Here is a 25,029-nt window from a genome sequence, read left to right as displayed (position 1 = left end):
ACTCCCTTTGGTGCAGTAGAATAAGATAACACCAAATCTCAACTTTTTACTTTTTCATAATAGTATAAACTAGCCGTTTCTATAACAACGAATCTATCTAATCGGTAAAATCCAAAATTAAAGATGCATTTTTTTCCCCGCACCTCAAGTACAAAGACCAGAAGCGGTTTCCAAGTAGAAACAAAAGTACTGGTGTTCTTTTCTTTAATCAGAAAAAGTCAATTTAGCCATCTCTGCTAACTCCGTCAGCTTCTGCAACCATTTGTCCATTTGTGGGAATCAAAAATTCCCTTCTATCTTTGTGCATAAAAGTATCCGTGTCCTGAATAGGATAAATGCTTCGTTGAAGAAGGTTTGGCCTGGCCTCGTGAAATAATTCTCTCTTCTTTATTTGTGTTCTTTCTCTCGCAATGGTGATTTGCTTTCCTGCTCTTCTTGGGAAAAAATATATTTGGAAGCTGTTTGGCAACATTTGGCTGTCGATGGCCAGTCTGGTGATCTTCATGCAGCTGCGTTACCTGTTCCATGAAGTTCAGCGCAGGCTGCGGCGCCATAAGAATTACCTGCGGGTGGTTGGAAACATGGAAGCCAGGTGAGCTTCTTCCTTTAATTCTAGACTGAGAAACAATGAAACCCCCCCCCTGCCCCCCCAATCTAGGGCCACGTGTGTCTCATACTTATGCTCTTTGGGGGAATTGCGATGACCTTCACCATAACTGCAAAATAATTACAACACAATACAATATTCTTTATTGGCCAAGGGTGATTAGAGACCCAAGAAATTTGTCTCTGGTGCATAAGCTCTCAGTGGGCATACAAGCAACAAAGTGATCAATCAGAGCCTTGGTAGTACAGTGGTTTAGAGCACCCTGTCACCCTGTTATTAACACAGCTGCCTGCAATTTACTGCTGGTTCGAATCTCTCCAAGGCTCAAGGTTGACTCAGCCTTCCATCCTTTCAAAGGTAGGTGAAACGAGGACCCAGTTTGTGGGGGCAATAAGCTGACTTTGTATAAATATACAAAAGAATGAAGGCTATTGCTTAACGCATTGTAAGCCGCCCTGAGTCTCCGGAGAAGGGCGGCATATAAATCAAATTAAAAAAAAATAAAAAATCATAAGATACCAATAAGGTAAAGGTAAAGGTTCCCCTCGGACATATCTGCTAGTCCTTCCCGACTTTTAAGGGGCGGTGCCCATCTCCGTTTCAAAGCCGAAGAGCCAGCGCTGTCCAAAGACGTCTCCGTGGTCCATGGAGACGTCTTCGGACAGCGCTGGCTCTTCGGCTTTGAAACGGAGATGAGCACCGCCCCCTAGAGTCAGGGAACGACTAGCACATATGTGCGAGGGGAACCTTTACCTTTACTTTAACTATCCCTTGAAGTCTGTATCCGTCTTGTTTGGTTGCTGTGCCAAATCAGGCAGTTTTAGAAATACAAATGAAGGCTCAATAATTCCTCTTTAGAATGTGGTTTTATTATTTATTTATTTATTTATTTATTTATTTATTTATTTATTTATTTATTTATTTTTTCTATGCCGCCCACTCTCCGAGGACTCTGGGCGGCTTACAACAGTCGACAGTATACTAAATAGCATATTGCTCCCCAACAATCTGGGTCCTCGTTTTACCCACCTCAGAAGGATGGGAGGCTGAGTCAACCTTGAGCCGGTGAGACTTGATCCGCTGAACTAGCAGTCAGCTGAAGTAGCTGCAGTACTGCACTCTAACCACTGCGCCACCTTGGCTCTATAGCGTGGTTTGTCCACTATGCTTTTATTTAGTGAATTACAGGTAGGCCTTGACTTACAGCCATTCGTTTAGTGACCGTTCAAAGTTACAGCGGCACTGAAAAAAATGGCCTTAGACTCAGTCCCCACACTTGTGACCGTCGCAGCATCCCCATGTTCGTGTGATCAAAATTTGGGCACATGGCAACTGGCCGGTGTTTACAAGCCAGATTGTAGCATCCTGGGGTCTTTTGATCGCCATTTTCAACCTTCCCAGCCAACTTTCGACAAGCAAAGTCCATGGGGGAAGCTGGGTTCGCTTAATGACTGCATGATCCACTTAATGTCTGCAGTGATTTGCTTAACCGTGGCAGAAAATGGCGATATGATCAGGTGTAATTCGCTTAACAACTGCCTTGCGTAGCAAGGGAAATTCTTTTGCCAATTGTGGTCATAAGTCGAGAGCTACCTGCAGTTATGGGTTCCTGAATTGATAATCTAGCTCACTTTGGTGTCTCGTCTCTCTTGGCTTTTCCTAGGTTTGCAGTGGCAACTCCTGAAGAATTGGCCTCCAACAACGATGACTGTGCCATTTGCTGGGATTCCATGCAGGCTGCCCGGAAGCTCCCTTGCGGCCACCTCTTCCATAAGTAAGCCCTGGGGGGACAATAGGCTCCGTTATAGCCGTATATTGAGCTCTGCCTGTATGGACATTTTGTTGGATTGCTGTGAACTGCTGTCCATCTTGATAAATTTAACAGTGTGCACACTGAATATAAATGAATCAGTTTTGCATGATGCCACCAGTTTCCCTAGAGACCTCCAAAATCAGATTGGGGTATCCTTGTAAAAGTGAGGCATTTATCTGAATGTTATTTCTTTGTATTTACCGCGTACTTTTGTTACTGTATTTTCTTTTATGTGTTTTGCCCTGGAGTTAGATCCTGTATTTTATTTTATTTTATTTTATTTTATTTTATTTTATTTTATTTTATTTTATTTTATTTTATTGTATTGTATTGTATTGTATTGTATTGTATTGTATTGTATTGTATTGTTTTGTTTTGTTTTGTTTTGTTTTGTTTTATTATTTTATTTTATTTTATTTTATTTTATTTTATTTTATTTTATTTTATTTTATTTTATTTTATTATTTTATTTTATTTTAGTTATTATTTTATTTTATTTTACGGTATTTTATTATTATTTCACTTCATTTCATTTCATTTCATTTATTTTATTTTATTTTATTTTATTTTATTTTATTTTATTTTATTTTATTTTATTATTTTGATGTGGTCATAAGATCAATTATCGTCTATTTCTATCTACCCCCCCTCCCTCCCTCTCTCTCTCCTTTATCTATCTATCTATCTATCTATCTATCTATCTATCTATCTATCTATCATCTATGTATCCATGCATCCATCCAAAATCATTTATTGTAATATGTACTTTCATTCTCATCTCCAAACCTTGGAAGGTTTCCCTATTCTCAACTAAAATCTTACAGGATGTTGATATCTTGGACTGAAATGTTGCAAAGTTTTCTTGTTTTTAATCTGAACTATTCTGAAAGTTTGAGCAGGAACATGGAGCTGAGATTTGGCCACTTAATAATGTATTTTAACGAGTCTCCCGTCAACAGAGAAAGTCTTTAGTTTCTGCAAAGGTTTTGTGTGTGACTTGGCCAAACTTGCCATTCCCGTGCGTTGTGTAAACCCAACCTAAAGGTTTGAAGTCAGCAAGAGTGTGCGATTTTGATGGATTCTTCTCCTGCTTTTCCCATTCTGGTCTCAAGGCCACTTTGTTGTCATTCATTGCAAGCTGCGCCATAAATATTTGCCAGTGTTTTAAGCAGGATCTAATAAGATAATTAGCCTCTACTTGCCAGCGTTTGCGTTCCCTTGAGAAGCCTGGCTCCACCCCTTCAGCCTTGTTTTCCCAGGTACTTTGAAAGGAATGATTTCTTTCCTTGGGAGATGAACCTAATGTAGGACAAGGGGGGGTGGTCAAACTCGATTTCATTGAGGGCCGCATCAGGGTTGTGTTTGACCTTGGGGGGGCAGGTGGTGGGGGCATTGCCAGGGTGGGTGTGGCCAGCTCACCCTCACTCGTGTCGGGGGCGCCTGTGGTGGCCCGAGCGCTTCTGCCAGCGAAAAGGGGCTCCCGAGCTCTGTTTTTGGCTGCAACCGTCTTCTGCAACCGTCTGTCAGCGAAAAAAGCTCGGGAGGGCCACCCGCAGGCCTCCCGAGCTCCGTTTTCGCTGGCAGAGACACTGTTTCCAGGCAGCTCCGCGAGCCAGATCTAAGCACCCTGCGGGCTGGATTCGGCCCCCGGGCCTTGAGTTTGACACCCGTGATGTAGGAGAAGAATAGGTAGAGCCAAGGGTGGAGTTAAACAAGTCATGAGCCTAGAGTTGTTACGTTCCCACAAAGGGTCCAAGTCCAACTCTTCTTTTATATTTTCATATTTTTTTTTTATTTTAATCAACATAGGTGCTTAGTGAACATCACATTGTCTAATATTGGACATTTATACAGTCCAATATTAATAATAATAATTACAATAATAATTGTATTTTTTTATTTTTATATAATAATAATCATTCATTATTGTACATAGTAATAATCTTTTATCTTCTAATTTCTACTTCTGTTATCTAACCGCTGGTAAAACGCATCCCATGTTAGGAAGTATTCTGTTTCCTCCTTGTCCTTTATTTTTAGCGTCAATCTATCCATCTCTGCATAGTCTAATATCTTTTTAATTATATTCTCATCTGTAGAAGTATCCTCATTCTTCCAATATTGTGCAAATACAATTCTCGCCGCTGTCAACACATATAATATTAAATACATATTCCCTTTGTTATAGTTTTCTGGTATACCTAACAAAAATATTTCTGGTTTTAAATCTATATGTTGCTTTATCATTTGGCCTGCAATGCTGCATTCTAACCACTGCATGTCATGGATGGATGGATGGATGGATGGATGGATGGATGGATGGATGGATGGAAGGAAAAAGGAAGGAAGGAAGGAAGGAAGGAAGGAAGGAAGGAAGGAAGGAAGGAAGGAAGGAAGAGCAATAACAATAGTACTTAGACTTATATACCGCTTCACAGTGTTTTACAGCCTTCTCTAAGCGGTTTACAGAGTCATCCTTTTGCCTCCAACAATCTGGATCCTCATTTTACCCAGCTCGGAAGGATGGAAGGCTGAGTCAATCTTGAGCCGGTCAGGATTGAACTGCTGGCATTGGGCAGAGTCAGCCTGCAATACTGGATGGATGGATGGATGGATGGATGGATGGATGGATGGATGGGAGGGAGGGAGGGATGGAGGGAGGAAGGAAGGAAGGAAGGAAGGAAGGAAGGAAGGAAGGAAGGGCAATAGCAATAGTACTTAGACTTATATACCGCTTCAGAGTGCTTTAAAGCCTTCTCTAAGTGGTTTACAGAGTCAGTCTATTTCCCCCAACAATCTGGGCCCTCATTTACTGACCTCAGAAGGATGGAAGGTTGAGTCAACCTTGATTGAACTCCTGGCAGTGGGCAGAGTCAGCCTGCAATATTGCATTCTAACCTCTGTAAACTATGGATGGATGGATGGATGGATAGAAGGAAGGAAGGAAAGAAGGGAGGGAGGAAGGGCAATAGCACTTAGACTTATATACTGCTTCGTAGTGCTTTCCAGCCCTGTCTAAGCGGTTTACAGAGTCAGCATATTGCCCCAAACAATCTGGGTCCTCATTTTATTCATAAAAATCCATATAAATTTCTCGCTTTATTCTTAGCTCATGCCTGCGCTCCTGGCTCGAGCAAGACACCTCCTGCCCGACCTGTAGGATGTCACTGAATATTGCGGACAACCAGCAAGCTCCAGAGGATCACCCAAGAGAGAACCTGGATGAAAACTTGCCCCCTGTGGCAGCAGCCGAAGGAAGACCTCATCTCAACCAGCACAATCACTTCTTCCACTTTGACGGTGAGTTCAAGTCAAGCATCTTCAGTGGCCCGGAATATCTGCGCTATTAAGGTTCAGCCACTTGCCTGGTCCTGCTCTCTTTACGTCTGGTGAAGAGTTGTGGGGAATTGACGTAGAAATATTTGGTCCATGCGATTTATTTATTTATTTATTTGAGGAGTCCTTGGTGCTCTCTGAGCTTGGCTGTTTTCTTGTAGATATTTCTTTCCCCAAACAAGGTAATCTCATCAGTTCAATTTGAGTAATGAAACATCTGAAAGGTCTACAAGAAAACAAGCAATCTCTGGGAGCACCAAGGACCCCTCATCTCAATCCTGAGCTACAAATATCCATCCTTCCTTCCTTCCTTTCTTCCTGCCTGCCTGCCTGCCTGCCTGCCTGCCTTCCTGCCTGCCATCCTTCCTTCCTTCCTTCCTTCCTTCCTTCCTTCCTTCCTTCCTTCCTTCCTTCCTTCCTTCCTCCCTCCCTCCCTCCCTCCTTCCCTCCCTCCCTTTTTCCATCCACCCATTCTTTTTCCCTACTTCTCTTTTTCCATTCATCCATCTTTTTTCCCTCCCTCCCACTATTCCCTCTCCTTCCTTTCTTCCTCCATTCCTTCCTCCCTCCCTTCCTCCATCCATCCATCCTTTTTCCCTACTTCTCTTTTCCATTCATCCATCTTTTTCCCCTCCCTCCCACTATTCCTTCCTTCCTTCCTTCCTTCCTTCCTTCCTTCCTTCCTTCCTTCCTTCCTTCCTTCCTTCCCTCCCTCCCTCCCTCCCTCCCTCCCTCCCTCGAATTTTGCATCTTACTAATAAGGTGGCTTCGGATGTAACTTTATTTAAAAACAAAATCACAATAAAAACCTAAAAATTAAAATTAAAAACCAAGATGACAGGCAGCAGCCTGAGTGCCTGAGAAATTTCTCTCTTCCGTCAGCCAGCCCTAATGTAGTGGGACTCCGTCAGAGGCCCAGGCCAAGTGGAAGAGCCAGATTCTTCTGGAAGGCTGGGGGGGGAGGGGCGGGATCTCACCTCTGACGAGAGAATATTCCAGAGGACAGGGCCATTTATGATATAAGTATTCTCATGGTTCATACCTGTAATACTGGGGAGATGGCGAGACCTTGACAGACTTTCTAAAGCTCAACAGAGTTGGGAACAACCGTTTGTTTTACATTAAATTTCTTGAACGTCAACTGGGCTTTACCTTAATAAATGTTGGCCCTCCATACATGAAGTTATGTGGAAAACATAGGAGTGATAGCTAACCTTTTTGCCATCGCGTGCCAAAAGCAGGGGGAGTGCGGAGGGGGGGAGGGCTGTCATGTGCACACGTGCCCACACCCATAATTCAATGCGCCCCGCGCCTGCGTGTGCAACCCCCCCACGCTCCCCACGCTTTTGGCACGCGCTGGCACGGTGGGCCCAGTAGGCCTGTTTTTTGCCCTCCCCAGGCTCCAGAGGCTTTTTTGGAGCCTGGGGAGGGCGAAAACGGCCTTCCCAAGCCCACCGGAGGCCCTCCAGAGGCTGGAAACGGCCCGTTTCCTGACTTCCGGTGGGCCCAGAAGGCCAGAAAATTAGCTGGCTGCCACACGCATGTGCGCCGGAGTTGAGCTAGGGCAATGCTCGCATGCCCACAGATATGGCTCTGCGTGCCACAGGTTTGCCATCACGGACATAGGACAATGAATGGGAAGGGTCCCTCAGAGATTTTCTGATTTCTCCTCCTCCAGGGTCTCGCATTGCTAGCTGGCTCCCGAGCTTTTCGGTCGAGGTGATGCACACCACCAACCTCCTTGGGATCGCTCAGGCCAGCAACTCTCAGCTCAATGCCATGGTGAGCCCCCCCCCCCCAAGTTTATATTTTGGACGCTATTGTTGGTGTAAAGAAATGATTTTGGTAGCATCATCCGTTTTGGGGGGCTGCAAAGCTTAACCAAACCCTCTCTTATAGCATAAACATTTACAAACTACAGTCTACTGTGTCAACAGTCCCAAGTAGTGAACCCAAAAGAAGTAAACACCCTCGGGATCTTTGAATTCCCAAAAATATAACTTTATTTTTATTTTTATTTTTTTTTATTGAAAAAGTTTTTCAAATACAAATTTTTCCCCCTTTTTTCCCCTCCATCCTCCCTAACCCCCCTCCCCCTCCCCTCCCCCTGTGACTTCTTCATAATAAAACCCAAATTCATAACAGATTATATAATACTTTACCATCCACTTACTCCATCCCCATATACTGACCCTTTCTTTCTAATAAAATTATCATATCCCCCTTATACTATACATTTCAAAGTGACATTCTACTATAACATTATATAATAACTCCTAATTTAACATAATAATATTATTATATCTCCCAATTTAGCGATTTCTGCTCATAATCTACCCTTTATCTACCCCCCGTACATATATCTCTTAAGTCAAATCTTTTATGTATATTAATATAACATTTCAAAGCAACTATATAACTTCCACTATAAAACTATATAATAAATCCTAATTTAACATTTATTCAGTTCATAGTCTACCCATTTCCTTCACCCCCATCGTTATTTCTCTTAACTCAAATCTTTTACATATATTCATATCTAAACATAGTATCCCTTTTTTTAAACTAAACAATCAATAACCTAACCTGTCTCCACCCACTTTCCTACAAGACTACCATACTTAATAAATCTTAATATCTTTATTCTTCTGCCCACTCCACTAAAAAATATTCCCTTATATAAATAAAATCCTCTTAAAAAGACTTTAAGCTTGTAATCCATATAATATCTTCTGTAATGTCTTTCAGATGGAAACTCCATCACCCATGTTAGGGTAACATCACATCCTAATTCCAACAGTATTTTCGGTATCTTCAATTACCATCTGCCCCCATCAATAGCAAATATCTTCATATAAAAAAAAAACAACAACCACCCGAGTGACTTTATATTTGTATTCCATATAATGTCTGTAGAGATGTCTTTTATCCAAATTATTAATTCCAACCACCGTAATAGGGTAACAACCAGATCTTCTGTGTGCCCCAATCCCATAACTCTCTTGCCTTGTAGCTCAGCATAAACGTAGTATATTTATCAAAGAATCAAAAAAAAAAAGATAGTTCCAATCCACTCAATTTAAGGCCCTTTTCACATCCCAAAAGTTCAGTACTGCAGAGGTCTGTCACTCTCCTCAGGATAAAATAAACCAATACTTTGCCAATTATCTTTTCATATATTCAATCATCTCTTAAATAACTGGTATTACACTGTTGTTTAGTTTAAAAGTTTTTGTTTTTGTGAGACCTGCTTCTTCTTTTCTTGACTTTTTGTGGGTTGGATCTCCATCCTGAATTCCTTTCTGTAGATTGTATATCGACTATTTGGTTTTCATGCTGATCTATAACTTGATCTTGTTGGTTTTGCTTTTGTGGCTTAAATCTTTCTGGTTCTATAAATTGTATGTCAACTGATTGATTTCCATGCTGGTTTGTGACTTGATAAGTCGTTACATTAGAATCCGGAACTGCCTCTCTTGTATTAAATAGTCCAGCTGAGACCTCTGAAAGAGAATCCAAAAGAGGCTCATCTGTAGAAACCTCTGTAACTTGTTGTTTCTTCATTACTTCCATCTCCTTCTGCTTTTCTTGAATTTCTATCTCTTGTTGATTTTGCTTTTTAAGGACCTTGTAGTAAAATTCTTCCGCTTTTTCAACAGTATTTAACTGATATCTTTCTCCTTGATATCTCAATATTATACCCACTGGAACATCCCACCTGAATAAAATATTTTGTTTTTTTAGCTCAGTCACCAAAAGTTCAAGTTTCTTTCTATCTTTTAACATCTTAGGCGGCAATTCTTTATATATCCAGATTTTTCTCCCATACAGTTGTGGAGTAGAATTAAAGGATTTTTGCACAATATCATTTCTTATTTCTTTATCTGTAAAGTAAATCACCACATCTCTAGGCAGTTGCCTTTGCTTTGCAATCCAAGAATTTACTCTATAGGCCTTGTCAATTTTACAAGATACCTCCTCAGGATGAACCTTTAAAATCCCAGCCAGAACTTGAGCGGATATTTTTCTTAGATCATCTCTGTTATTTTCCTGTAACCCTCTCATTCTGATCGCAAATTCTGTGAGCCTGTATTGCATCATTACAACTTCTCTTTCAATCCCTTGCTTTATATCTTCTGCATTGTAAGTCTCGTGACCAGCTTCCTTTTTATACTTTACTTCTAAACTATTGTCTTGAATATTTATCAAATCATTTTCAATTCTTTGTATTTTATTGTCCAAATTATAAATCTTATCATCAACTTCCTCCATTTTAGACTCTAATAATTTGATATTTGTATCCATCTTTATAACAACTTCTGAAAAAGCATTAGTCACTGTTACAATCTTTCGTTGCAGATTATCATACTTTAGTTGTATCATTTCTTTAATTTCCTGCCTTAATTTTTCAAATTTCTGGTTCACAGTCTCATGATATTTTGCCATTTCCTCCTGAAGAAATTCTTTTAAATTAAAACCATTCTGCAAAGTCTGTAGGCTCAGAGCTTGTTCAGATAATTGTGGATAGGGGAGCACCCCCCCACTGCTTGTCTGTCAGGCTTTATAAGTTTTAACGCCATCCTGCCAACAAACTCTTTTTTTAAAAAAAGAAAACTTTTCCCCAAACAAGATCAAGTACACATCTCCAAGAAAAAAGGAACTTAAAATAACTATTTTTCTTCCAAATTGTAACCAGCACTATTTATTCCGCTACTTTGTAGCTGTTACGGAAGGACTCTCACTTTCGGCTTTCTTCTACTTCCCAAGCCTCAGCAGTCGCCATTTTAAAATTTTTTTCTCCTTCACTCTAAAATACTTATAAATTCATTAAGGATACTTGCAATTTAGGGTCCCAGGTCCAAGTCTCATCTTTTTTAATTAATCCATCTGTTAGGTTCGTTGATTGATCCGGTTCCAGCACCTAGCTCTGCAAAAAGGCAGAGTTCTCCCGATGCCTGGAGCGGCGGCGAGCGGGAATAGGGAGCCACAACCTGCTCGTTCTCAAGAGTTAAAAAAAAACTCTGGGGACTTCACAGAGGGCTCTACCTGCCCTCGCCTGCTCTGACTCACATTTCCATCAGGAAATGGAGTTTTTCGAGCCGCCGTGTAAAGGCGGCTCTTTACAGGCATCGGGGCTGGCGGTCTCAAAGGACTGTCTGGCGGCAGCGGAAACCAGACCGGAAGTTCCAAAAATATAACTTTATTGGATACACCATCTCAGAACTGCAGAAGCAAAACCAGCTCTGGTTTTTCCGTGCAAAAGCTCACTTAGTTAAACAATAGATTCCCTTTCTCTCCATCCCTGAGTGTTCACACGGTCCAATTTTAAGATTTCCTTTTGTTATGGGAACGGTCATGTCTTTGTCTAACACCTACAGCAGTGACCTTGGTTCTCACAGTCCAAAGATGAAAGCTTAGCATTCCATTTTCTCCCCTCCCTCCTCCTGGCAAGATGAAAAGCGATAGAAGCTTAGAAGAAGTAAATCTTTTCAATCTTGACACACTGCTTTAGAATAAATGATTGGCGGCAAATGATTTGCCTCCTGGCTGTGGGAATTCTGGGAGTTGTAGTCCACAGACCCGAAAGTGGCTGAGATTGAGAAATATTGGGCCAAATACAGGTAGTCCTGGACTTATCGACCGCAATTGAGGCCAACATTTCTGTTGCTAAATGAGACAGTTTTGCCCCATTTTGTAATCTTTCTTGGCACAGTCGTTAAGTGAATCAGTGCAGTTGTTAAGTTAGCAATCGGTTGTTAAGTGAATCTGGCTTCCCCATTGACTTTGCTTGTCACAGAAGTTGATCACATGACCCCGGGACACTGCAACCGTCATAAGTATGAACACACGATTGTAGTGATGTGGCTACGGTCATAAGGGTGAAGAGAAATGTCATCAGTCATTTTTTCCAGTGCCGTTGTAACCTTGGACGGTCACTAAATGAACTTGTTCTGCCCCAGCTACGGACCCAAAGAACGCAGCACACACAAAGTCTGTACAAACCTTAGTTTACTAAATTAAATCATTCTTTTTCAAACAAAGGCTGTTAATTAACTTTCTTAACAGCCTACAAGAATCCAAAGAATAAATAATCGTAATCTTACTATGATTGGCAGAAAGCCCAGAAGCAATTTGCAAAGAACTAAGATCCAGACGCGAAGGAGAGTGAACGAAGTTGTTCCCTGCAAATTGCCTCAGTCGTCGTCCGTCCTTAAATAGGCTAAGGGAGTGGCCAATTAGCCCCAAGCCTTACTCTCGAGGAGACCTCCTCCTGAGGAGCCACTCCTGCCTTTCGGCAGCTCTGCATGCCCGTAAATCGAGAAGAGGCTCCTCCTCTTCGTCCTCTTCACTTATGGGAGCTTCTGGAGGTTCTGAAGGCCCTGGCTGAATCCCCACCTCTGGCACCACATCTTCTCCAGCCTCCTCACTGATTGACTCGAGCACCAGCTGCAGAGGCTGCTGGTGCAGCCCCACACCAGCCTCCTCGCTGTCGGAATCAGCTACTAGCTGCACAGGTCACGTACGGGCCACAACAGAACTGTTGTAAGTCGAGGACTACCTATAGAGAAAATATTTCTAGGAACTACCATCTTACGTAATGCATGGTTGTTCCTCCAGGCCCTTGCTGTGTTTCAGAGAGGCCTCAGACCACCACTCAAAATTCATGCTGCTTCTTCGCCCAAAAGTGCCCATGTTTCCCCTGCGTGTGTGTGTTTTTTTTTAATATGCTCAACTTACATTTCTATTTGTTTTTTTAAAAAAAATATGCCAATCTGGATGGTTGGAGATTTTGTAGCTGGTTTAATTGCTGAGCAATATGCATTTTGGCATGGTTCTCCTAGGCCCATCAAATCCAGGAGATGTTCCCCCAGGTTCCTTACCACCTCATTCTCCAGGACCTGCAGCTGACACGCTCGGTAGAAATAACAACGGACAATATTTTAGAGGGACGCATCCAGGTGCCTTTCCCAACACAGGTGGGTCCAAGACAATAGACCCTAAACTGGGCTAGATACTTGTGTTCTCCCTCCCTCCTTCCCTCCCTCTCGTCTGTCTGTCTGTCTGCCTGCCTGCCTGCCTATCCATCCACCCATATATCAATGTCCATCCATCTATCTATCTATCTATCTATCTATCTATCTATCTATCTATCTATCTATCTATCTCTATCTCTAATCTATCTATCTTTCTATCTATCATCTATTTATCATCTATCTCTTTCATCCATCTCTCTCTCTCTGTCTCTATCTATCTATCTATCTATCTATCTATCTATCTATCTCTATTTCTCTCTCTATCTATCTGTCTCTATCTCTAATCTATCTATCTATCTATCTATCTATCTATCTATCTATCTATCTATCTATCATCTATTTATCATCTATCTCTTTCATCCATCTCTCTCTCTCTTTGTCCCGTATCATCTGTCTGTCTGTCTGTATCTCTCTCTCTCTCCATCCATCCATCCATCCATCCATCCATCCACCTAATCCATCCCAGGGGACGCGGTGACTCAGTGGCTAAGATGCTGAGCTTGTTGATGAAAGGCCGGCAGTTCAGCGGTTCGAATCCCTAGTGCCATGTAACGGGGTGAGCTCCCGTGACTTGTCCCAGCTTCTGCCAACCTAGCAGTTCGAAAGCACATAAAAAATGCAAGAAGAAAAATAGGGGCCACCTTTGATGGGAAGGTAACAGCGTTCTGTGCGCCTTTGGTGTTGAGTCATGCCGGCCACATGACCACGGAGACGTCTTCAGACCGCGCTGGCTCTTCGGCTTTGAAACGGTGATGAGCACCGCCCCCTAGAGTCAGGAACGACTAGCACGTATGTGCGAAGGGAACCTTTACCTTTATCTAATCCATCTAATCTAATCTACTCTTCTCTTTCTTTCTCTCCTAATTTCCTTCCTTCTTTCCTTCCTTCCTTCCTTCCTTCCTTCCTTCCTTCCTTCCTTCCTTCCTTCCTTCCTTCTTTTTTCTTTTTTTCTTTTTTCTTCTTTCTTTCTTTCTTTCTTTCTTTCTTTCTTTCTTTCTTTCTTTCTTTCTTTCTTTCTTTCTTTCTTTCTTTCTTTCCTTCCTTCCTTCCTTCCTTCCTTCCTTCCTTCCTTCCTTCCTTCCTTCCTTCCTATCCATCCATCCATCTAGTATCTATCATCCATCTCTATCACCCCCCCTCATCTATTTAATCTACCTATTTTATCTAATCTATCTAATCCACTCTTCTCTTTCTCTCCCTCTCAAAATACAATATATATATAATTCAGGAATACTGTGTGCATTCTACACCATAGATATTTTGAAAAATTAGCTGGATTAAAACTGCACCCTGTGAATTCCCAGTTCTTTTGTAAGGGTTGTTCAGAAGCCCACGGGAATCCTTTAAAAGCCCGTGTGGTCTACTCCACCCATTTGGAGTTGTTTTGTGTGGTAGAGTTTTGTCAAACCTGGGATGAGTTGTGTGGAGTCTTTTCTGCTCCACCTAAGCGACTGAACGCTGTTGGCTCTCATTAAAAGAACAAAGGGTTGGGTTTTTGGAGTAGCATGCAAATTACTTTTCAGATGATTCTACAGTGGAGAAGGCCTTGCCAAAAACCCTCTCCCCTGATTATTTCCCATTGTCAAGGACATAAAATAGATTTTATAATGTTGAAGCTTTAAGGCAATACATTTGTTGTCCAAAAGACACAGGAAACAAAACCATCAGATAACTGCCAGATATTCTTTTCAAAGGAAGATGATTCTGTGGATTGATTTCTTCAAGTGTTGATGCGTCCATGTGTCTTATTTGTTTTAACTTGTTTAACTGGCTGATAGAGGTGTGTAATAACCACCTAAGAAGCTACCGTAGAGTTGTGACATAATGTAATGGCATGTGGGAAAGACGTTAGGAGGTGGGGCAAAGAGATGCTGCCTAGGAAACGGTCAGATGGCATAGCCCGCAGCTGGATAGTGGATGGAGCAAGAGGCTCTGAACGGACCTTGGCCAGTTTCTCAGGCTCTAAAAGAGACAGGGGGAGATTAGTACTTTCAGACTTGCAGGCTTCTGTTAATGTTTTATTTTTGGCTCTTCACCGCCCTGAGTCCGAATGGAGAAGGATATATGAATGAATGTAGCCTTACAATAAAGTAGCATTAATTCGCCTGGTTTCTTGTCTGGTCTACTTGGTAAAGGCCACACAGGCTTTTAAAGACCTTCCATGGACTTCTGAACAATCCTTACAAAAGGAATTCTGGGAATTCAGAGGGTGCAGTTTCCATTCAGCTAATTTTTCAAAATATTTATGATGCAGAATGCACACAGTATTCCTGAATTATACATAAGATAGATAAATAGATAGATAGACAGACAGACAGACAGACAGACAGACAGACAGACAGACAGACAAGATAGATAGATAGATAGATAGATAGATAGATAGATAGATAGATAGATAGATAGATAGATAGATATTATAGATAGGTAGATAGATGGATAGATAGGTAGATAGATAGATAGATAAATAGATAAATAGATAGATGATAGATATAGATGATAGATAGATGATAGATACAGATGATAGATAGATATAGATAATAGACATAGAGATAAATAGATTATAGATAAGTAGATAGATAGGTAGACAGATATAGATAATAGACAAAGATAGATAGATAGATGATAGATAGATAGATAGATAGATAGATAGATAGATAGATAGATAGATAGATAGATAGATGATAGACAGACAGACAGACAGGTAGGTAGATGATATATATATATATATATATATATATATATATATATATAGAGAGAGAGAGAGAGAGAGAGAGAGAGAGAGAGAGAGAGAGAGAGAGAGAGATGATCTATCGACATGCTAGATAGATAGATAAATAAATAGATATAGAAGCTAGAGATAGATAGATGATAGATGTAGATGATAGACAACAGATGATAGATATAGATAATAGACAAAGATATATAGATAGATAGATAGATAGATAGATAGATAGATAGATGATAGATATAGATGTTAGAGATAGATAGATGATGATAGATGATAGATACAATGATAGATAGATATAGATAATAGACAAAGATAGATAGATAGATAGATAGATAGATGATAGATAGATATAGATGCTAGATATAGATAGATGATAGATAGATATGATAGATACAGATGATAGATAGATATAGATAATAGACAAAGATAGATAGATAGATAGATAGATAGATAGATAGATAGATAGATAGATAGATGATAGATAGATAGATAGATAGATAGATAGATAGATAGATAGATGATAGAGGAAGAAGGAGGGTTAGGGTTAGAGTTATAAATGACTTATTAATCTTTATAAACTATACTTTATAGTTTATACAGATTAATAAATGAAAAAACAAATACGTATTACTTCCCAGAACAAGGAAAAAATTAGAGATGCTTTATTTAAAGTCAAGAATATATCTAATTTTGTTTTCACTGGGAAACCACTTCTGGATTTTGTGCTTGAGATGGAAAAAAAATGAAACAGATTTGGTTTTTTGCTGATTAAATAGGTTTGTTCTTATAGAAATGGCTAGTATATATTACTGTGTAAAAGCAAAAATTTGAGGCTGTGTAACGTTTATTATCTTATACTCTGCTGAAAAGAGTTGGAAGTCAAATGTTTTTGTTTTCCTTTTTCCCTACACTGCCTCTTCTTTCCCTTTTTCTGCCCCCAGTTTCCTATTATTTTCATTTTTCTTTGTGTTTTCTATTCTGATAAGCTAATAAAATTTGAATTTAAAAAAAAAATCAGTCGGTATGACCCATGGTCTTGAAATGGGAGCTTCAGCAGAATCCATAATACAATTTAAAGCGCTTACAAAAAAGGAAGTTTCAATATTTTCCGTATCAGTTAATTCTTAATTTTTTTTAAAAAACATGCACAGCGTTCTGACAGTATCCGACCAGCATTGAACAGTCCTGTAGAAAGACAGAATACCGATCAAGAAGATGCTGAGGAGGAAATGGAGGTAATGTGACAAAGGAAGGGCATAATTATATTATATTTATATATATATATTAATTATATATAAGTATATTATAGAAATATAATAAATAAATAAATAAATAAATAAATAAATAATTAAATAAAATAATAAAGAGCTGTGGTGGCATAGTGATTAGAATGCAGTATTGCAGGCTCAGCCGACTGTCAGCAGTTCGATCCTGACCGGCTCAAGGTTGACTCAGCCTCCCATCCTTCCAAGGTCAGTAAAATGAGGACCCAGATTGTTGGGGGCAAGAGGCTGACTCTGTAAACCGTTTAGAGAGGGCTGTAAAAGCACTGTGAAGCGGTATATAAGTCTAAATGCTATTGCTATCGCCCTCCCTCCTTCCTTTTTTCCCTCCTTCCTTTCCTTCCTTCCTTCCTCCATTCCTCCCTCCCTCCCTCAGCCTTCCATCCTTCCGAGGTGGGTAAAATGAGGACCCAGATTGTTGGGGGCAAGAGGCTGACTCTGTAAACCACTTAGTGTTCTGACCGAGGCTTCCCCAGAGCATGAAGCAGACTCCTTGTCCCGACAAAAACCCCTTTTTATTAAGTTACTGTGAATTCTTCTCATTCACATCCAGCAAAGTCTTTCAAGGGAGAATTTACAGTCACAGACCTTATCTGGCTTGGAGAGCTGCCAGGCCGATATCTGGCTTGGCAAGGAGTCTAGGAGAGTCACAAACCAATTAAGCGAACTAATTGTCTCCTGCAAACTCCACTCCCCTTTCGCTCCTCTTTATTCCCTATTGGAGGGCCCATTCACCATCCACCTGTGCCTTTACTCCCGAGTCGGCCCTTGTTCCTTAGCTGTTCCTTTCATCTGGCAACTCTGTGCATGCACACACTGGGAAAAAGCTCCATCTGTTCATCTGCCTCACTGATGTCTCACTCTGAAGGCAGCTGATAACTATCAAGACGGCCCTGGCCCCCTCTCTGCCTCCGACGCAGAGCCCTCATCAGAGCCTTCCCCAGACTCCAGGACTGGCCCATGTTCCTCCCCAAACATCCTCACAGTCTGAGTGTCAGCATTCTAATGCTGCCATAAAGAGGAGAAGACGAGGCTTGACTTTTCACCTAACTTATTTTCTCTGTAGATAATATCCCCTAGGAGATGGGATGGGAGGGGGGACATTCCTGTGGGTTGAAGTCAGGAGCTGGGGAGACTGACTTGGAAGATGGCCAATGAGACGCTGAGAATTGAGGAATGGAAAGGGAAGGGTTTGGGGTCAGAGGGTTAGTATCGGCTACGACGAAGTCGGGGCCAGATTTGTCGTACTCAATAAATGGAAGATTTCAGCAAAGATTAATTGTTTAGGAATGCAATTTATTTGAGATGACATCGGAACCTGACACTGAGTCTGCCACCAGCTCTGCTGGCGGGCCACAACCCTTAGAGAGGGGTGTAAAGCACTGTGAAGCGGTATATAAGTAAGTGCTATTGCTATCTATACAGAGATAGTTTTCTCTGTAGGGAATTGGCTGAATCAATTACTTCAGGTCAGGGATGTCCAAATTTACAACCTTTTAGGATAGGTTCCCCCCCCCCCTTTTCCTTTTCTGTGCATTTTATTACTATTGCCAATTTTCTTCCTTTCGTGCTCTGTGGCGATCGCCATAATAAATGTATCGACCGAAATTAATCAATGAACGAATGCAAATGGGCCTTGTTTCTCTTCTCACCCCCCCCCCTTTTTTTTTTGTCCTGCGTGGCAGACGGAAAGGATCCCTCTTGAACTCAGATCAAGGCTGGAAGACACGGCGGAGTTTAATGAAATGATGGAAGCAGAAGCAGCCCAGACAGAGGACTTCGAAGTGAGAGGCAGCCGCTTCTCCAAGTCGGCAGACGAGAGGCAGCGAATGTTGGTTCAGAGGAAGGAAGACCTGTTGCAACAAGCACGCAGGTGTGTGTCTGGAGGAAGCTGTGTGCAGTCGTGATATTTCCTGTCCCGTGGTTCTCCTAACTGTAGGAGAGTGCAGGAACAAAGATGTACAGTAGTGGCCAAAATTGTGGAAACCTTTCGGGAAAAGTGTATCCCGTCCCCATCTATTCTCTGCCTCCCAAGTCCCAGCTGATTGGGAGGAAATGGGGATTTTGTAGTAACCTTCCCCTGGAGTGGGATGGGAATGGAGATTTTACAGTATACTTCCCCTGCCACGCCCACCACGCCATGCCCACAGAACCGGTACTAAAAAATTCTGAATCCCACCACTGCTCTGGACCAATGGTGGGCTGCAACTGGTTTAACAACCAGTTCGGTGAGCGCGTGCTTTGCGCGCACACGCACCTAGAGCACTTGCACGCAGCGCTAAAATTGGAGGTTTTTAATGCTCAGCTGCTTACCTTCTAAGTCAGCCCCGGTAAGTAGAAGAGCTGAGGTGAAGAAATCAGCTGTAACGTTCAGATTCAGATAAGCTAGAAACAAGGAAATAAAGGATAGGATAGATTGGGAGCGGGTGGGCGGCGCCAGCCGATCGTTGGAACTACCAGTTCGCCAGAACAGATCCGAACCGGCTGAATCCCTGCTCTGAACTCCGTAGATGCCCTGTTTGTGTGTGTCTGAGGACCCCGTGTGCATCTTTCTCTCTGTGCAAACATGAATTGTAAGTGCTGAGCACAAGATGACAAGTAGCCCTCAACGTACAATCATTTGGTTAGTCACTGTTTGAAGTGACAACAGCCCTGGAAAAGGGACCGAGGATCGTTTTTCACACTTACGACCGCTGCCGCCTCCCTGTTGTCATGCGATCAAAATTCAGATGCTTGGCAACTCTTTCCTATTTATGACAGTTGCAGTTTCCATGATCCTCTTTTGCGACCTTCTGACAAGCAAAGTCCATGTGGAAGCCAGATTCCACAGCCACAGCTGTGTGGCTGACTTAAGAACGGCAGTGATTCACTTAGTAACTGTGGCCAGGAAGATTGTTAAATGGAGGAAAACTCACTTCACCACTGTCTCGCTTAGCAACAAAATTGGGGGGGGGGGCTCAGTAGTGGTTGTAAGTTGAGGACCACCTGTATCTGCTCTCAATCTTAAGAACATAAGCACCCCGAGATTGAAAGAGGCTACAGAGGCTGCTTTAGAAACTAGCCAGTTTAGTCCATTTAGAAAGCTCCTAGTCACAGGTGGGAAGGTAAGGGCCCCCCTTCCCACTGACATGACCTTGACGAAGTGGTGAACAGTCCTCACAGTTAGTAACCATGAGGTCCAATTAGGTACCCCATCTTCTTCATCTGATCCACCCTGGTTAGATCAAATGTCTCAGATAATCCCTGGAATCTTAAAGTTTGGGATTTGTCCCACTCCTCTCCTCTCCTCTCCTCTCCTCTCCTCTCCTCTCCTCTCCTCTCCTCTCCTCTCCTCTCCTCTCCTCTCCTCTCCTCTCCTCTCCTCTCCTCTCCTCTCCTCTCTCTTCTTCTCTTCTCTTCTCTTCTTCTATTTTATTTTATTTTATTTTCTCCTATTCTCTCCTACTCTCTTCTCTTCTCTTCTATTTTATTCTCTTCTATTTTATTTTCTCCTCTTCTCTTCTCTTCTCTTCTCTTCTCTTCTCTTCTCTTCTCTTCTATTTTATTTTATTTTATTTTATTTTCTCCTCTCCTCTCCTCTCCTCTCCTCTCCTCTCCTCTCCTCTCCTCTCCTCCATTCTCCTCTCTCTCCTCTCCTCTCCTCTCCTCCTCTCCTCTCCACTCTCTTCTCTCCTCCATTCTCCTCTCCTCTCCACTCCTCTCTCTCCTCTCCTCCATTCTCCTCTCCACTCTCTTCTCTCCCCCGTTCTCCTCTCCTCTCCACTCCTCTCCTCCTCTCCTCTCCTCTCCCTCCCCCCTCCTCCTCTCCTCTTTTTTCTTCCCCCAAAGAGCAGGTACTTCCTTCCTCTTTCCCATGCTTGAAAATGTTTGCATGGGGCTTAACGAAGATTCCAGAAGTTCAAATTCCTTTCAGGATGGCTCGGCTTCATTGAGCTGCCAAACCAGTTGGATTAAGCAAATTAGAACTCTGTTGCCATTAAAAACACACCAATCTATTCCGTTCACTGATTCGGACAGGCTCTCTCCAGCATTTCTTGAGTGTAGTATTGTTGGGGTGCAAAATCTGACTTGGGACAGGTGGTCCTCGGCTTACGACCACAACTGAGCCCAACCTCTCTGTTGTTCCACGAGGCATTTTTTTAAAAGTGAGTTTTGCTCCACTTTACAACTTTTCTCGCCACGGTTCTTAAGCGAATCACTGCAGTTGTTAAGTTAGCAACCTGGTTGTTAAGGGAATCAGGCTTCCCCATTAACGTTGCTTGACAGAAGGTCGCAAAAGGGAATCACAGCCCCCCCCCCCCCCCGGGACATAGCAACGGTCATAAATAAGAACTTGTTGCTAAGCATCTGAATATTGATCAAATGACCACGGGAATGTTGCAACACTTGTAAGTCTGAAAACGGTCACTGGTCACTTCTTTCAGTGCCGTCGTAACTTTGAACGGTCACTAAGGGAACTGTCGTAAGTCAAGGACTACCTGTATTTGCCCCTGAATTGATTTAGCATCTCCGAAAGACATTTCTTCGGCAGAGCAAAATGCCTGGCAAGCCCAGACTTCTTTTTTTTTTTAATTTTTTTTTTCAAAGTTTATTTTCATTTTTAAAAATACAATACTTTACATATATACATACAAGGTTATTGCAACTAACGTACACAAACATGCGCCTATACCACCAATACAATCCATTTCATTTCCCCTCTCTTTTCTTTCACCCAATTATACCATGAATTTCAACATTTGTAGTAATCAGAATCTTTTTGGTTCCTAAGTAATTTCGTTAACCGGTCTGCCTCTGCGCATTCTGTAATTTTTTTTTTTTTTAAATTTGATTTCTATGCCGCCCTTCTCCGGAGACTCAGGGCGGCTTACAATGCGCTAAGCAACAGCCTTCATACTTTTGTACATTTATACAAAGTCAGCTTATTGCCCCCACAATCCGGGTCCTCATTTTACCTACCTTAGAAAGGATGGAAGGCTGAGTCAACCTTGAGCCTTGGTGAGATTCGAACCTGCAGTAATTGCAGGCAGCTGGTCTTAATAACCAGCTTAATAACAGGGTGCCTTAGACCACTGTACTACCAGTGATTTGGAATTTTCCAAATCAGATTTATTTTCTGTGGGTATTAATTCATTTTTCCACTCTTGCGTGTGTAGTATCCTAGCTGCAGTAGTAATGTGGAGGATCAAGTACCATTTTTCCTTAGTTATTTTGTCTGGTTTCATTCCTAATAAAAAAATTTCTGTTTTCAACTCTATGTTATATCCTATAATTTCCACTATCCAGTTTTGAACCTTGGACCAATATTTGCGTGCTCTGGGGCACGCCCACCTTTGGTGGTAGTAGTTGATGGTGGTAGTTTCCAGACTTCTTACACTTGTCATCGTCACAAAAGATCTTCCTGTTTTTCCAGGCGCTACCTTAACAAAAGCTTCGATGATCCCACGCCGGACTTTCCCTCCCAGGCTGAAGGAGCAGCCTCCGACTCCATCACTTTACGACGCAGGATGTTGGCCGCCGCCGCCGAGCGAAGGTTACAGAAACAGCATCCGTCCTAACGCTTCTGGTCCGCTGTTCCTTCCCCCCACTCCCCCCACACACACGTTCACCTCGATATCGTCCCGCGCTCTTCTCGCTGGGATCGGAGCCCAGCGAACTCAGAAAAAAAACCATGGCTCTTAAAGGACCAGGGATCAGGTTGGACCGCATCTCCGCTCTCGAGAAAAAAAAAAAAAAAGCATGTGATCGCTCCTAAGTGTTTGGGGACCTGAGCACTTCGCCTTTTCTCTCGGGTTTATTGATATATTTTTTTTTTCCTCCCAGGTTGGGGTTTTCTCTCTTTTTCTTTTTTCTTTTTTTTTTTTTTCAGGGGGTGCCTAATTTCTACACCTACCCACCTCTCTTTGTGACCCAAACTTTTCAAGCTTACTGTGTGTTGCAAGAGAGGGGAGGGGGAGAAACGAGAGGGCTGCATGTTTGTGGACAGTGTGAGTGACAGTCCCTTGCCGATAATGACTTCCCCGTGAAGGTCTTTTGAGGAGGAGTAGAATAAGTAAGAAGTGAAGGGTTATTTTTTTAAAAAAATAAATTGTCGTTCCATCCTCCTGCTCTTCTCCTTCTCCTCCTCCTCCTCCTCTCCTTCTCTTTCTCCTCCTCTTCTCCTTCTCTTTCTCCTCCTCCTCTCCTCCTCCTCCTCCTCTTCTCCTTCTCCTCCTCCTCTCCTCCTCCTCCACCTCTTCTCCTTCTCCTCCTCTCCTCCTCCTCCTCTCCTCTCCTCCCCTTCTCCTTTTCCTCCTCCTCCTCTCCTTCTCCTCCTCCTCTTCTCCTTCTCCTCTCCTCCTCCTCCTCCCTTCTGTAAGCAAACATGCTGCTGGTTTTTTTCCATCCCAAACGTATGTAGCATCATTTGGGTAAAGGTGACATTTCTACAGTTTGGGGCAGGGAAGCAGTGCATGTTAATCTGCAGGAGTTGCATCGCAGCAAAAGTTTTGCTGCAGTTTCCAAGCGACTCAAAGCCAGACGTTCAAACTCCCCCACCCCCCCATCCCATTCCTCATATGGAAAGTTCTGATTGTCTCTGGGTTGCTTCCTCCCCCCCCCCCCCCCGAGAGGCTGGCGAGAAAATTCAGTTTTAACTGCGGCTAGCGTTAGAATACCCAGCCACAAGGATGCTGTAAGTTGCTTTTTTAGCGCAGCATTTCAGTAAAGCAAGCAGGGCAAAATGAAGAGAATTCAACTTGGAAGTAAATTGCAGAGAAACCCCCCTCCCTACCCCCACCCCCCGACATTCAGAAGATGGCATTTTCATATGACAGGCGGGGCAGCACGCAAAAAATCTATTTTTTTAAATGTACATTTTGCAATAAACGTTAGCTTGATAAGATGTGCAGGTTTAAAAGACTCGAGGGCTATTTGATACGTAGTTAGGTATGTTCCAGAAGTTCTCAAATCCTTAAATTGCTAGTAACTCTGTCGGAAGCTTCTTAGGTTTTTGGCTCCGTAAATATGTTTACAAGGCAAGGCAAGCATATTTTTAAGTGTTTCAGGAGTATCCCCCGTATCCAGAAGGAGCCCAGTATTAATGGGGGGGAAAAAAAAACAGAAACAAAACAGAATTTATTTCACTGCTAGGTTTTTAAGACGTTTAAAGGTGAATACCGTATAAGAAAAACCGGACAGTGTTTAAGTGAAGATAATTTATTTCGATATACCCTTTGCAAAGCCTTACTTTTCAACGCTTGTTTAAACTTTGGAGGGGGGAAAAAAAAATACAGACTCTTTTGTGGTTCAATTTTGCTCAGAACTCGGCTTTTTTGTTTTTATTGTTTTAAAAAAGGAAAAATAAAAACCTCTCGATCAGTGTTGGAAAGGTTTCAGTGATTTTTTTCAGTGTCCCTTTCCCTTCACCCTGGCTTCCTACCGATCAGTTTCACCTCAGGAAAACTTCTGAGCTCTACAGGTGAGTGTGTGAACCAGTGGTGGGTTGCCCCCGGTTCAGTCCGGTTCGCAAGAACCGGTAGTAAAACCGGCAGGAGGCTCCGCCCACTGCCCCAGATGTCGTCATTGGCGATCTGCGCATGTGCAGAAGCTTCTGCGCATGTGCAGTAGCTTAGCTCGCGTGTGTGTGATCCCGTTACAAACCGGTAATAAAGGTAAGTAGAACCCACCCCTGGTGTGAACCTTCGGTTGCAAAGTTTGTGCAGGTTGTCCCTGCTGAGAGTTTTAGTTCTTTGCTGAAAGCGAAGCATCGTTCTGAAGTTTCTATTTTGATGTGGTGGCATTTCCACATCATATAAAGCAGCGGAGCAGTTCAGTGTCAATGACAGCTGGTCCTCGGCTTACGACCACAGCTGAGCCCGACATTTCTATTGTTAAGTGAGACATTTAAGTGAGTTTTACCCCACTTTTAAGACCTTTCTTGCCACAGTTGTTAAAGCAAATCACTTGCAGTTGATAAGCAGAGTAACCCGGTGGTTAAGTGAATCTGGCTTCCGCATTGAATTTCCTGAGCAGAAGGTCAATGAAAGGGATCCCGTGATCCTGGGAACACTGCAACTGTCATGAATACATGCCAGTTTCCAAGCATCTGAATTTTGATCACATGATCATAGGGAATGCTGGAAGACGGTCATAAATCACATTTTTCAGTGCCATTATAATTTTGAAGGGTCACTAAACGAACTGTTGCAAGTCAAAGACTACCTGTATGTTGATTTCCACCCCCCCCC

At 42.3% G+C, this 25,029-nt stretch overlaps 1 protein-coding gene across 1 annotated transcript in view; it reads left to right on the top strand.

Moving 5' to 3' along the window:
• AMFR (autocrine motility factor receptor) overlaps positions 1-24,170 on the top strand; it is a 46,215-nt gene extending 22,045 nt beyond the window's left edge. Inside the window, exons 7-14 of the mRNA XM_070952929.1 lie at positions 459-592; positions 2,271-2,381; positions 5,530-5,720; positions 7,435-7,538; positions 12,599-12,733; positions 16,670-16,753; positions 18,487-18,674; positions 22,215-24,170. Of these exons, the coding sequence (XP_070809030.1) occupies positions 459-592; positions 2,271-2,381; positions 5,530-5,720; positions 7,435-7,538; positions 12,599-12,733; positions 16,670-16,753; positions 18,487-18,674; positions 22,215-22,359 (1,092 nt within the window). The 3' untranslated portion in view covers positions 22,360-24,170. The remainder of the gene's footprint in view (positions 1-458; positions 593-2,270; positions 2,382-5,529; positions 5,721-7,434; positions 7,539-12,598; positions 12,734-16,669; positions 16,754-18,486; positions 18,675-22,214) is intronic.
• Positions 24,171-25,029: the final 859 nt, after the last annotated feature.

The sequence above is a fragment of the Pituophis catenifer genome, unplaced genomic scaffold (genome assembly GCF_029215685.1).
Source record: "Pituophis catenifer annectens isolate HBS135680 unplaced genomic scaffold, rPitCat1.0.hap2 SCAF_13, whole genome shotgun sequence".
Classification (NCBI taxonomy): Eukaryota; Metazoa; Chordata; class Lepidosauria; order Squamata; family Colubridae; genus Pituophis; species Pituophis catenifer.
Note: the sequence above shows the minus strand (reverse complement) of the source record. Positions and strands in the feature narration are given on the sequence as shown.